The sequence below is a fragment of the Alligator sinensis genome, unplaced genomic scaffold, assembly GCF_000455745.1.
Source record: "Alligator sinensis unplaced genomic scaffold, ASM45574v1 scaffold154_1, whole genome shotgun sequence".
NCBI lineage: Eukaryota > Metazoa > Chordata > Crocodylia > Alligatoridae > Alligator > Alligator sinensis.
This window is the reverse complement of record NW_005842072.1, coordinates 195036-209057: the sequence shown is the minus strand read 5'-3', so window position 1 is coordinate 209057 and position 14022 is coordinate 195036. Positions and strand designations below refer to the sequence as shown.

The following is a 14022-nucleotide window of genomic DNA, read 5'->3' as shown; positions in this document are numbered from 1 at the left end:
CAGGAATGCTAGTGATGAGATGAATATGATGCTTAAAGGCCCAAATCTTACAGAATTTTTTCACAAAATGAAATATTCTGTTTCTCAAATGGAAAATATCTTAGAGATACACTACATCTTGGGTTGCTACTTAACGTAATGACAGATCTTTGTCTGGTGGCAAGTTCTCTTGCTATCAGCTTGCTGTGATAAGCCCCAACCAGAGTTAGTCCTTTGGCTAAAGCAGACGTTTGTCCTGCAATACTAAAGGAGAAATTTCAGATCTTGCTCATAACTCATACTGCTGCAGGCTATTCTACTAAAGGTAAAGAAAGCTGAGCCTAGTGGCTTAAGCCACCACAGGACTGCCCCGCAAGAAAACTAATGTATTATGCTGTGCTTGCTTGGGTATGCCACAGCCACAGACATGAACCACAGTTATAGCTGCATGAACACTGGAATTATGGTTTCTGTGATCAATGTGTGTTCAGCGCTGGGAGTTCTATGAGTGCAGCTCAGGGGTCTTAGAGCTTTACTGTCTTGGAACTGCTCTGTGACTTAGGTTGCAGTATATTGTGGAGGAACTTGTCTCTCCTTCTCAGATAGCTTGTGTGGACTCTGTGCAGTCTGTTACATTACAGCATATACATATACAGATGTCAAATCACCCACTATTCAAAGAACCTCAACAACATGAGCAGCTGAGTGAAGCACTGTGGTGCTGGGCTTTTTAATAAAAATGTATGTCTTACTTTACAAAAAAGTGTATATAAAGCAACAAAACCTAAACTATTCCTGGAAAATGTCAGTAGAGAACTCAAACAGGAGTACTTTCAATTTTGTCCTAAGCCACATCTTAGAGAACACAGTTGAAATCATCTTACCTTGCATGACAAAGCACCACATGCACATTTGATATCTGTAGTGCCAGTGCAAGAAAATACAGTATCTAACTTACCAATGCCTTTTCTGTGGTGCTCATCCCTGCTGTATCTGAGCACCATTTTTTTTTCTTATTTCCAAGATAAAAACTGAAAATTGTCCAACAAGCAGGATAAGGTTTTGTTATAGCATTCAGTATTTTACGTGTGTATATATATATATATATATATATTGTTGTTGTTAAAAAGTATTTTTTTAAACATACTTCAATCATAGATGTGAATGGCAGTTAGCATGTAGGTAAAGTGGGGATTTTTTCTATTAATAGGAAAATCATCTGCTTGTGATATCCACTGTATGGATGGCTGGAATGTAGGTCTGCACAAAGAGGTTGGAAGACTGAATCATATTTAGCAGGGCTGTGAGAAGCTTTGGGTGCTGCTTCAATTCAGAGATTTAACCCAATTCAGTGGCCAAATCTCCAAATCTGAATCAAATCAAGGGACCAATAAAAAGGTCTGAATTAATTTGAAGCTCTCCGAATCTTTGGAAAAGAGATTGCAGTTTTTCATTTTCACACAAAATTCATGCCTGTGTACTTTTCAAGACAACTATTACTGCTCCCTTTTAAATTGTGCCAATTTTGTATATTATTTTGAGCCAGTCTTCTGTATCTAACAGTGCTATTTCTCATTCTGGTCCAGGTATAAGTTTATCTATTCATGGGGCTGAAAAGTGTGTTCCAGTCTATCAGAGGAGAAGTGCGGCAAGCCATTCAGTATCACAGCGTCCGCCTGTGGTTAGGCATTCGTCGCTCCCACAAGTCAGAAGGTCAATAAAAATGGAAGCCTCATCTTATGGAACTGGTATATCAGCAGTCACTAATGGGAAAACAAAAATCCATCAGCCAGGTAACAAATTTGGTTAGACAACACTTTTCAGTTTGATTTATAGCCTGGCATTTGCTACAAACTTTGTGTTCATAATATCAGATCATGCTTGCATGGGAAATCAATATATTGATCAAAGTATCAATAGATTGATATTCATTCTGCCTGTTTTTTGTGTGCTTGTTTACACCTATTTTGGATATCTGAGAAAAAACAAGAGTTGGGACAGCTAGGTGATTATTTTTAAATAATATCCAAAACACTGCCATCTGCTTTGGCCTTTTGCTGGAGAATGCTGCTTTATATAGGCTTAACTTGGGTTAGACACAACACTGAAGTTCTGTAGGCATCGCTCCACAACTCAGGAATCCACCCTGAAAGTATTTTTTAATTGATAATGAAAGCTTGGTGTAGACTGGAAGAGTCTCAAGGATGGAAGGAGCACTTTACACAACATACTAACTGGATAGCAGAAGGAAACCCTTTTTAACAGTCTCCTGGAAGCTCTCAATTCCTGCCTAACATATTGAATTATTTTTTAAGCTAATTTCCAGAGCTCTTTTTAACATTTAACATGCAATCAACAGAAAAAAACTTTTCTTATACCAAAATAATATCTCTATATCTATATAGTGTTTCTTCAGATATTTTTTGCAAAGAAAATGAAAGTTCAAGTTTCCTCCTCAGATAGAATAAGTGGAGATCAGGACTGTGAACTAATAAGGTAGTATTTAGTAGGCTCTCATAATTAAAGACTTCAAGAAACTTAATTTTTCTGCAATTAAAAAGGACATTGCTGCAGTACATAAGTAAACGGGATCTACTCTCCCAATCCATAAGGAATTGTGTGTGAAATAAGGACAATTCCACATGCAACCCCTCGTGTGTTACATCGACATAATCTTTCCAAATATTTAGTAAATGCAGTACACTTACTGCAAAATGATTATGGACTAAGTTGGTATACAGCTCTTAGTGCTGTGAGTTTCAGATTATGATGTTGCTAACAAAGTTTCATCACTAGATATGGAAATCTCTCTAAGTATTTGTTAATTAAAGTGTTATAGTAACACATATTCTTGCATATTTTGTTTGTCTCTGTTCATTTCTTGGTTCTTTATTCTTAGCTTCTATCTATTTTTCCCTCCTGTTGAAATGCATAAGTTACTACTGAAACAATGTACTTGTATTAGGTCCTCGAACTGCAGCATAATATTAATTGATCTTCTTTTTGTTTAATTTATGAAGTGTTGTGAAATATAGGTTTTATGTAATTATCATCAACATATACATGGTATGAACACCATTTTATTTTTGTACCGATCTCTTCTGTCATCTGTTTACTTATATCTTAATATTTACTACTATATGTAAGACATAAACAACAAATATTGATCCTGAGTTGGGAAAATGTTCCTTCAGAACTAAAGTCTATGCCATAGCACTCCTTCCTGAATGGGGACCATTAGGTATGAGACTTTGGATGACACTTTTTGGAGGAATCTAGCATTCTATAAAAAATATGAAATTAGTTATGTTCCACTATTACAGTGGTTTTCACATTTTTATTCATTTGGGGACCCCGAAAAAATGTTGAATGGAGGTGCAGATCCCTTTGGAAATGTCAAATGGAGATGCAGACCCTTTTGAATTGTAAATGTGGGTTTTCACATACCATAGTCATAGTGATCGATCATAGTCATCTTTCATAGACCCATTAGACATAGTCCATGGACCGCCAGGGGTTGTTCAACCACAGGTTGAAAACCACTGGACTATTAAAAACCTAGTTTATTAGTAGCCTTTGTAGAATAATAGGCAGTCCAGTTTAGGGCACTGAACTTCTCTGAAGCTAATGTGAACTCAAGCTTCATAAAGCTTTGCAGGTCTGAATCTGTACTAATAAACAGTATTGCTTTTTTCAGTTCCACAATAAAACTATGGTATTGTAATTTGGAACTTAAATGTTCTGTTGTAGATCAGAAATTTAACTCCCTATATGGGTTAAATAATTTAATTCCAAGAGTGTTGTGTTCATGCAATTACGATAATAACTTTTCCTCTACAAAAGTTGAAAAACCTGTTTTATTAATTCATACTAAATTACAACTTAATTGTTGATTTCCTTAGTTCTATAAATAACTAGTTAAACACTTTTTTAACCAATTGATTAATTGTATTCAAAGCCATAGATTAGAAATGGAGTAGTGGTGAAGAATAGAAAAGGTTCTTATTTATATTAATACAAGGAATGATCTAGATAAAAATATGTAACAATATTATGTTCTCATACTATGCTTCTGCCATGCCAGAGTTGTCACATACCATATATTCTCAAGTTTTTTCTTCAGTCTGATTTTAAATAACTCAAACCATTGGCTATTTCCTTCCCTTGAGGTTTATTCACACAGTCAGATTGATCTCATTGTTAGAAAAGTCTGCCTTGTATTCTGCCTTTTTTTTAAGCTATTAGTTATTATTAATAAGCGAAAAGCTATTAAAATGTGAAGAGATGGGTATTAATAGATATAGAGTGGTGCTATGAGAACTTAAAAAGGTGTATCCAGCTCTTACCAATTATTGAAGTGAGTGAAGGAACAAAATGACTCTTTTAATTAAGTGATAGATTAAAAAGGAAGTGTATTTTCTTTCTCTGACAGCAAACTGCTACTGTTTTCTATACCCAAAGTGATTTCATTGTCATTTCTCTTGCTTCCCAAAAAAGCACATTTTGTTGATAAACACTTCTTATATAACAATTGAGCTTTTTTTTCATTATTATTATTATTATTCGGCTACATGTAATAACAGGTATAACTGGGCAGTTCTGTACCCTAGGTGGTGGCAGAACTGCATAGGGCTGCAGTCAGGCTGCTGGCAGTGGTCGGGTGAGGGAGGGCAGAGCATAGTAGCTGCTATTTTTGCACTCCCCCTCCAGATTTGGCACCCTGGGGCTGCTGCCCCATTCATCCTTCCCCCTGGCCCTTAGTGACACTACTGTATAATAGGAACCTAAACTCCAGTCAGGAAACGTTATTGATTTTTTTTTAAGTGTGGTCAGACTTTATCATTCCCTTACCAGGTAGTCTTTCTTTCTAGTTTTTTCCCCTCCCAATTCCAAGCTGTTGCAATTGGATGGCTTATATTGACTATCACTCTGGGTATTGTTATTTCTACACCAAAAAGTCATTATTTTATTTGAGGGGGCGGCAACAAATTCACTATTTTAGTAACTGCCCTTAAACTAAGCTCCTCACACCAATGACTACTGTACTACAATTACATGTAGCCTGTAGAGTGTTTTGTTTACAACTGCCTTTCTTCTTCTGTGTCTATTTCTGGTGGTCTCTATCCATCTCTTTCTACACACCTCATCTTCTCACATTCTGCTTCCCTTTGATCACATGGAGAGATATAAAGTGAGAGCAGAGATAACTTCTGGGTTCCCTTGTTGGTTTTCCAACTGTTTCCACACTCTCCAGGCATTTTTAAATACTGAGCGCCCTGGTCTGTATCAGTTTAGCTAAGGAATGAATGAAAGAAACTGGCTGTTTTAATTAAATTGCTGTTATATCTTTAAATTAGTGCAACTTGTGTGTAATAGTCAAACCCAGAATGTAGTACTATGGACTTAATTTCCATTCTGAAGCTGCAGCTGGATTGGGGAAGTTTTCTAATTTCTAGAAAAGTATACAACCATATTTAGGAAGGGGCGTATCATAGCTGATAGGGCATTGGACTCAAAACAACTAGGTCAGGTCGTCAGCTGTTGTAAACTGTCTAAGGTCCATTGAGCTTGTTTTTAGTAGGTGTAAACAAACTTAGCACAACTTGTTCTGATTAGCACCCATACAAACTGTCTCAGGATGTGGTCCAAGGATTGAAAAACATGGAGGCTAAATTTTCCACTTGCTGTGTCAGGGTAAAGACAAATTTGAAACAAAAATGAGATCACATTGCTGATATTTATGCTGTTCCCATCAATGAACAGAATTTCAGATTCCAATCTGTCAAATGGACATTTTTTATAAACATCCCACTTAACTTTTAAAACATTTATTTTATTTAGCACATAAAGGAAAATCAATATGCACAGAAATACATGGAGTAATTGTACATTACTCCGGCAATGATTTTCCAGGATAAGTTTATGTAATCTTTCCTAGCAAAACACAGATTATACTTTTTCTTTTTCCTTCACAGGAATTTGTCTTTGAAAGTATTTTTTTTTGTTTTTTCTGTTGTTTTTTTTTTTACAGAGTTCAATGAATGTGGTTCTTCTTTAATCCAGAAGACTAAGAACTGCTTAAGTAGTGTATTTATGTTTAAAAGATTAAAAATCTTCCCCAAAAGTCAAAGCAAAGTAAAAATTTAGTTTGGATTTTTTTTCTATACCAAATAGATAGCATGTAAGCTTATTCACATGTTAAAGGAACACCTGTTGAACTCACTAATTCCTTTCATGCAAACAGAAGTTTAGTATGCCTGTTAGAATTCACTTACAATCTTTTTGTCAAACTCCTACTATTTATTGCAAATAGTAGAAGACAGAGAAGTTAGAAAGAAATTGAAGAAAAATGTAGATTGCCTTAGGCATGCTTTCTCTGATTTTTAGGAAGCTGTTTTCTTTTGTACGGCTCAGTGAATTGGTTCACTTTCATTAATTCTTTTAGTTGCAAGGCATGAAATAAGAAAAAAGAGGTCGTGGAATTGTTTGGTAGAACCACTGATTTTAGGAGGCCCTGAAAAATGTGTAATGTTAGCAATTGTGGCAGTCAAAAAACAAGAGCAAAAAACCCACCCAAATTTTAAAAGGGATTGTGTACTTTATGGCTAAGTACAGAAAGTTAAGAAACCCAAGGCTGAATCAATTCAATCTTCGCTGGTTAGTCTAAGCTGCACAGATTGAACTGATAAGCAAGTGAACAGACATTCACTTCTACTTCCAGAAATGCAGCCACATGTCTGCAGTGGCCCAGGCCAGAAGCTGGGGGGCACTAAAGAATGCCTCCCTGCTCTGCTGGAGCAGACAGCTTGAGTCAAGGCTAACCTGCCCACCCTACAATTACTCCAAATTTCAACATTTGAATTAATATTCACAGACATATTTTTATTTCTCCATTTCTATTAGAAAGTTTAAAAAAATACCTTGTGCTGGGCATATCCAGAGCTTCCCCATCTGTGTCCCATAGGAGAATTCCTGGTCAACACTTTGGTAGTACAAACCATAAAATATAACTTGGACACAAATACTTATCATCCAGCATAAAACTGGATGATATTCTGTTATCTAAGACCATTGGAAAAATTCACTGTAGGTTAGGCTGAAGAACATTTTGAGAAGAGATTTGTTATGTTTCTAAGCAAATAATGAACTGCTCCATTTAAGAAAATAGTGCATCATTCAAGTGGGAATCAGGATGATTGGGAACACTCAGTCATTGTCTTCCTGTACTGCTGGATTCATAACAGTGGATTTTTCTCAGCTATGTGATTCTTACTTGTGAGAAACTCAGAATTACGTATTTAAACAATAAAAGTCCATTTTCAATAGAAACTGTGTTTTGTAAAAGCTAAAAAGAGGTTTCATCAGGATTGTCTTTCAGGAGACTGACCAAAATAGCTTTTGCTTTCTTCCAAGTTGTAGTTAAAATCAAAAAGGAATTGTGCCAGGAACATGACTAGGTTCTTTATAATGTATCACTGATTTCCATTACAAATTTTCTCTTTTACAAGAAATAGCTAGACTACTTTTCTAATTGCAAAGTAATTTTCTAATTGCCTACTTGTCTTAAAAATAAGCTGTTATTTCTTTTTAAAAAATCTTTCAGTAACAAAAGTGCAAATATAAAATAAATAAGTATAATGGCATGTCAAAACCTACAGAAAATTTGTAATTCTCCTTTGCATCCAGAAAGTAAATACAAAAGAATACATAAAAATCAACATCACAGCTGATATCAGAGAAATATATTAGTAAAGCAAGAGCTGTGTTTTCTCTGATTGTACCAAAAAATGAGGTCTCTGGGATCTCAGTTTAGATGCCCTTTTAGTTGTTGATGCACGGAGTGGAACATAGTGGAGTTTGTTCTCTAACAGCTACATGGAAGGGCTAGATGCCTTAGACAACAAAGGAGACTTCATTTTAGCCCGTATGCAAAAGCAAGGGCACAAGAAGCCTCTCTCCTCCTTGTATATCCTGATTAGGGTGAGATCAGGGAGATTTTTTTCTACAAAGGAGGCAGGGTCCATCCCTGAAAGATGACGGGTACACTCAGGGAGTGTGCTGCACCCAGGAAAGGAATATAGTAGCAGGCATACTGGGGATCACAACTGAGTATTTGCAATTAGAGAGCTGTATTATTTGGAGCATTTGGCACAGAGCAGCACTAGTGCAATGTACTACTGTACTTGAGCCCTGATTCAGAAAAACACTGAAAGCCATAATGAATAACCATATATTTGGTGAGACTGAAAAAAATTTAGGAGCCATCAGTTACACCTACTTTTTGTCCTTTGCCCTGCCAGAATGGTAGGAAAGGGTTTTAGTGTAAATGAGAATCAGGCCCAATGATTCTTAGCGTCCAGTCCAGTTAAACTGTGCCAAGAATAAGATGAGAGGATTGGGAATAATAGTGCCCTTCATCCATCCTGAAAGCTTCTCCCATTCTCTGCCAACTCAGCATAGGTTGGTCTTCCAACACAAGTTAGCTGCTAATATTCTCTGTGGGAATGAGCCTGATGAATTCCCATTTGTGTGTGGCAATACTAATTCTACTAAGGTATCATATGGTTTTGTGCAACTGCATGCTATTTTAGCATGCATTTGTAAAAGAAGTCTAGACTCTCATGAAGGTTATCTTGAGGTAACATTTTATTAAATAAATTATTCATGGACTGGAGACTGTCTTTTATGGCACACTATTCACCCCTGATACAGTCAACTCAGAAGCAGATACAGGTGGTATGGTGGTGTGGTTGCACCTCCCGTCTGCTGCTGCCACCATTATCCCCAGCTCATCTGGGCACCAGAAGAGCCCCAGCATCTCTCTTGCCCTACTCTAGTTGCAGGCTATGGCTGTGCAAGATGTCAGGCCTGACAGTGGCAGTGGCACACAGGTTTCTCCTTCAGCTCTTACTCCCTGCCACAAGGAAAAAAACAACATATTCAGCCAGTGCTGGGTTTTTTTTCCTGGAATTTTTTTTGTTTCTGCCTTATCAGCAAACAAGTCCTGGCCCTGTAAAAAGTACTTGCCAACTTGACTGATTTTTCATTCAAAAACAAGTTTCAAATTTATGTGATAGGTAAAGAGACCCAAGTATGAGATGGAGTACATTTTAGCAAGCACACTGAGAAGCCAAGAAAAAAGAAGCCAAATCAGAGAAGAATTAGTTGTACTGTTGTATGTAAATAAGAGTAAAAAGAAATTAGTTACATTCTCTGGTCCATCTAGCTTCCAGACTTCTTTTCCATCTGGAACACAAAACAGCTCAGAAATACTACTACTTAATTAAATATTATTATTTAGCCTACAATTATCATTATCCAAACATATAGAATAATTAATGTGACTTTTTTTTGCAGTGAACAGTAGCAGACGCATTGAATTTTTCAGTTAGTTCTTAAATGTGATAGTGGTCCCCTTCTTGAAATATGGGAAGATTATACTATCTGATAAATGCTGAAAGTAGGAAATCATGTGCTTCTCCATGGCTACTTTTGTGATGGTTCAATTACTGTTGTGAGTATAGCAGGGTGAAATTTTGGGTCCAGACTTGATCATACCAAAACATATTATATTTACTTTAATCTAGGACAAGAGGCTTTTCCCCATACAAGATGAATGGGGGGGCTCGTCTTAGATTCAGGTACAAATGTGGGGAGGGCCAGACAGTGGCTCCAACTCTGACTCTGACTCCAACCCAGATCCTGGGGTCAGAGTTGGAACAGCAGATGCTGCCCCCACAGCCTCTGCTCCCCACAGCCTTTGCCCCGCTTGCAGCTCTGGCTTCTTTTGGGGCTCTACTCTTGCTGGGGGCAGGAAGCACAGATCATGTGCTTCCTCCAGCCTCAACCCAGCCAGGCAGTGGAGAGGCAGCTTTTCCCCCAACTCTGGGGTTGGGCCTGGGGCTAGGTCTGAAGCTGCCATCACTGCAACAGCTGCTGCATGGCTGGGCTGGGGCTGGAGGCAGCAGATGCTCCATGCTCCCTTCCTTGATCTGAAGCAGGGCCCCAACAGAAGCCAGAGCTGCAAGGGGAATGTAAGTGGCAATGGCAGGAGAGGGGGTAGTCAGGGAGTGGGGCAAAGTGACAGGGGAGTGGGTGCCCAGGAGTGCAGGCACTGTGGGGAGGGAAGGCACTGTCAAGGCAGGTGAAAAGAGGGGGTAAATGGCAGAGAGAAGAGCAGGTACCAGCAGGTCAGGTGGAAGCTGTGCAAGGTGGGGGGGTAGGAGGTGCGGTCGAGCATGGGACACATAGGGACTGCAGGGGGTCAGACAGTTGGGGGGGCAAGTGGTGGGGGGCAGGCAGCAAGAACAGCTGCAGGAGCAAGCTACTTAACTCCCATCCTTCCTGTCCCACCATCCCCTCTCCCCCCTGCTGCTTTTTTCCTTGCTACAGCAGTGGGGTGGGGCAATGAATTTAAGATGACCCTCCCATGACCAGATTCTAGACATAGAATATAACAGATTTTCCATGTCTACAATCTAGTTATTGTAGGGCCGTCTTAAATTCATAGTTGTCTTTGATTTGGGTAAATACGGTATGTACTTATCACAGTATCTGGGCCCATGGCTAACTGGTGCCTCCTGAGTCTGGGGGAGCACCAGATTGCCAACCCAGGGGAAGAGGGGGGCGGGCAGCAGCCGATTGCTGAGCCAGTGGTGAAACCAGAAGTGCACTTCTGCCAGCACTTCCAGTTTTGCGACTGGAACTTTCAGGGGGTGCACCCACTATGCATCACAGGTGTCTGGGCCTGAAAAAATCTAAGAAAGATAACTGAAAAAGTGAAAACATGTCATTCTGACATTGCTCAAATGTTTTGATTGTCATTTCAAAATGACTTTTAAAGAATAGCTATATTTAATTGTGAAAAGTTAATTCCCCAGAAAAAAATGAAATTTTCTGGGCTGTACATTTCAGCATGTAACCTTCTTTCCTCCCCCTCTAGCCAGCTACAGGCATAACAATACACAGAATGCTGTCTTAGCTGTTTTAGGAAAGCTGAAAATAAGTATTTATTGAAATAGTAAACAATTCTCAATTTATTTAAAGAGTCAAAAGGAATCAGCTTTCTAGAGATATCTCATTGATTATATCAGTTGTGTTCTTTATCTGACTTTAGCCTACATCAGATTTTTTTGATTTAACATCTCTACCACGGGGGGAGGAAAAAAAAAGCGCTTCCATAACATCAAAAGGCTGAGATTCCTCTGTGTGATCTTTTTCATTTTATGTCACTCAGAGAGGACACAGTAGAGATTATTAGTTAGTTACTCTTTGTGATTATAGGCACATAAAGGTGCAGACAGAAGTGCAGCTCCCCACTGTAACTGAGAACGCTTTGCAGGAAGTGGTCTGAGTTACAACAATCCCCCAGATCAAACAGAAGTTCACTGTTGGTTCCAACAGGGAGGGGAATCTAGCTGCTGACTGCAAGCCTGCACCCAGTTTCCCCTACCAGCATCCCCATCCTCCCTGTGAGGCTGCAACATTTTCAGACTGGGAGAGGGGAAAGGGAGCAGGAGGAACACGTTCTAAGGATTCCCCAGCCGGTACTGGAGGGTGAAGTGAGCATACTGGAGCTCCCCACCTCGGCGGGGGGGAGGCTCCAATACTCCAATCTCACCCTCCAGTGGGGACTGAAAGACCCCCAGACTCAACTCCCTCTACTCCCTTTCCTCCCTCCTATTCTGAAAACAGCAACAGGCTGGCATGAAGGCAGACAGAAATTACAGAAGGTGCTTTGTTTTGAAACATCTTCAACTGACCTTTCATGCAATAAGGTTTCAGATTTTCACCTGATCAGCCAGGTGCTTGAGTTTAGTCACAGCTATAGTCTGCTTTCTGTGGCCATATCAAATGAAAATTGTCACTTCTGTCTCACAAACAGCACATTGTTTGCCAGCCTTGACTTGGACCACTGCAATCTAAAAATTTAGTAGTAATTGTTGCAAGTCTACTATATCAAATACTTTCAAGAGTCATATAAACATAACATCAACTTGCTGTATCCACCCAACCCAATTTCCAACTTTGTGGTAATATATTGCATAATGTAGTTATGATAGAATGCTTTGGCTTCAATCTAAGATCTAAGAGACTTTTCTTCAAAGCGCTATCTATCCATATTATTTACAAACTATACAAATATGTAGGAGGTGCTTTATAGATATGTAGGGAACAGAATTTCGTTTTTTGACTGGGGAAAAATAAAGCTCTCGAGTTACAGAAAAATCTTGAACAGCACAATCACCCATCCAGGGAAACTCAGCTTGGCACACGCTGTTTAACATCTTCATCAGCGACTTGGACGAGGGGGTGGAAAGCACGCTGTCCAAGTTTGCTGATGACACTAAGATGTGGGGCAAGGTGGACACACTTGAAGGGAGAGACAGGCTGCAACTAGATTTAGACAGACTACAAAAGTGGGCAAATGAGAATAGCATGGGGTTCAACATAGACAAATGCAGGGCGCTGCACCTTGGGAGACGGAATCCACAGCATACATACAGGTCAGGGTGGAAAGCACGCTGTCCAAGTTTGCTGATGACACTAAGATGTGGGGCAAGGTGGACACACTTGAAGGGAGAGACAGGCTGCAACTAGATTTAGACAGACTACAAAAGTGGGCAAATGAGAATAGCATGGGGTTCAACATAGACAAATGCAGGGCGCTGCACCTTGGGAGACGGAATCCACAGCATACATACAGGTCAGGGAGTTCCCCTCTTGAAACCACAGAGGCAGAAAGGGATCTTGGAGTCATTATTGACTCCAAGATGGACATGAGCTGCCAATGCCAGACTGCAGCCAGCGAGGCCAGACATACCTTGTCATGCATCCAAAGGTGCATCTCAAGCTGGTCCAGAGAGGTGATACTCCCCGTCTATGCGACTTTGGTCAGGCTGCAGTTGGAGTACTGTGTCCAGTACTGGGCACCACACTTCAAAAGGGATGTGGCGAGCCTGGAGAGGGTTCAGAGGAGGGCCACCCACTTGGTGAGAGGGCAGCAGGACAGGCCCTATGAGGACAGACTGAGGGACCTGAACCTGTTCAGCCTCAGCAAGAGGAGGCTGAGAGGGGACCTGGTGGTTGCCTACAAACTCATCAGGGGAAACGAACAGCAAATAGGTAGAGCCCTTTTCTCCCCAGCACCACCTGGGGTGACAAGGAACAATGGTCATAAGCTGATGGAGAATAGGTTTAGGTTAGAGATCAGAAGGCAATTTTTACAGTTAGGGTGGCCAAAATCTGGAACCAACTTCCCAGGGAAGTGGTACTCGCCCCTACCTTGGGCAAATTCAAGAGGAGGTTGGATGATCACCTGTCTGGGGTCTTGTGAGCCTAGCATTCATTCCTGCCTGTGGCTGGGGGCCAGGCTAGATGATCTGTTCAGGTCCCTCCTGACCCTAGCTACTATGAAACTATGAAAAGGTACTTGAAGTTCAACCCGAGCTCTCAAGTGCTCCAGTGCTACTTCACAGAAGTCAGGGCAAAGTTGGCAATAGCAGAATTTGGCCAATACCACCTATTTGTCTGAAACATAGAATCATAGAGAAGTAGGGCTAGAAGGGACTGCCATGGGTAATCTAGTGCAACCAGCTGTCTGAGGCAGAGTCATCCCTGCCCAAACCTTCTTATACAAATTCATAATCAGCCCTCCTAGTAAAACTATAGTCAATCCTGACACAGCACAAGACATGACACCCTAACCCAGGGGTCAGCAACCCCTGGCACACGTACTGAGCATGGTACACAAGGCCATTTTTCTTGGCACACCACCGCCAGCCCGGGCTCTAAGCAGCTGCTGCCAGCCATGGAGCCCAGGCTGCTCCCAGCAGGAAGCTGGAAGGTTGTAAGCTCTGCTGCAAGCAGACTGGGCTCCGTGGGCCGGCTGCAGCTGGGAGGCTGTAAGCAGCTACTCCAGGCTCCGGCATGTCAGCACTCCAGCACCTTTCAAGGTAGACATTGTGGGTTTTTTGGCACTCCGGCCAAAAAACGTTGCCTACCCCTGCCCTAAACTATCACAGGTAAAGCAAATAAACAAGT

At 40.4% G+C, this 14022-nt stretch overlaps 1 protein-coding gene across 1 annotated transcript in view; it reads left to right on the top strand.

The window, feature by feature from the left end:
* The window catches only part of ANO4 (anoctamin 4), a 377211-nt gene that overhangs the window by 171174 nt on the left and 192015 nt on the right, over positions 1-14022 (top strand). The window contains exon 4 of the mRNA XM_025204196.1: positions 1566-1772. Coding sequence (XP_025059981.1) covers positions 1566-1772 — 207 coding nt within the window. The remainder of the gene's footprint in view (positions 1-1565; positions 1773-14022) is intronic.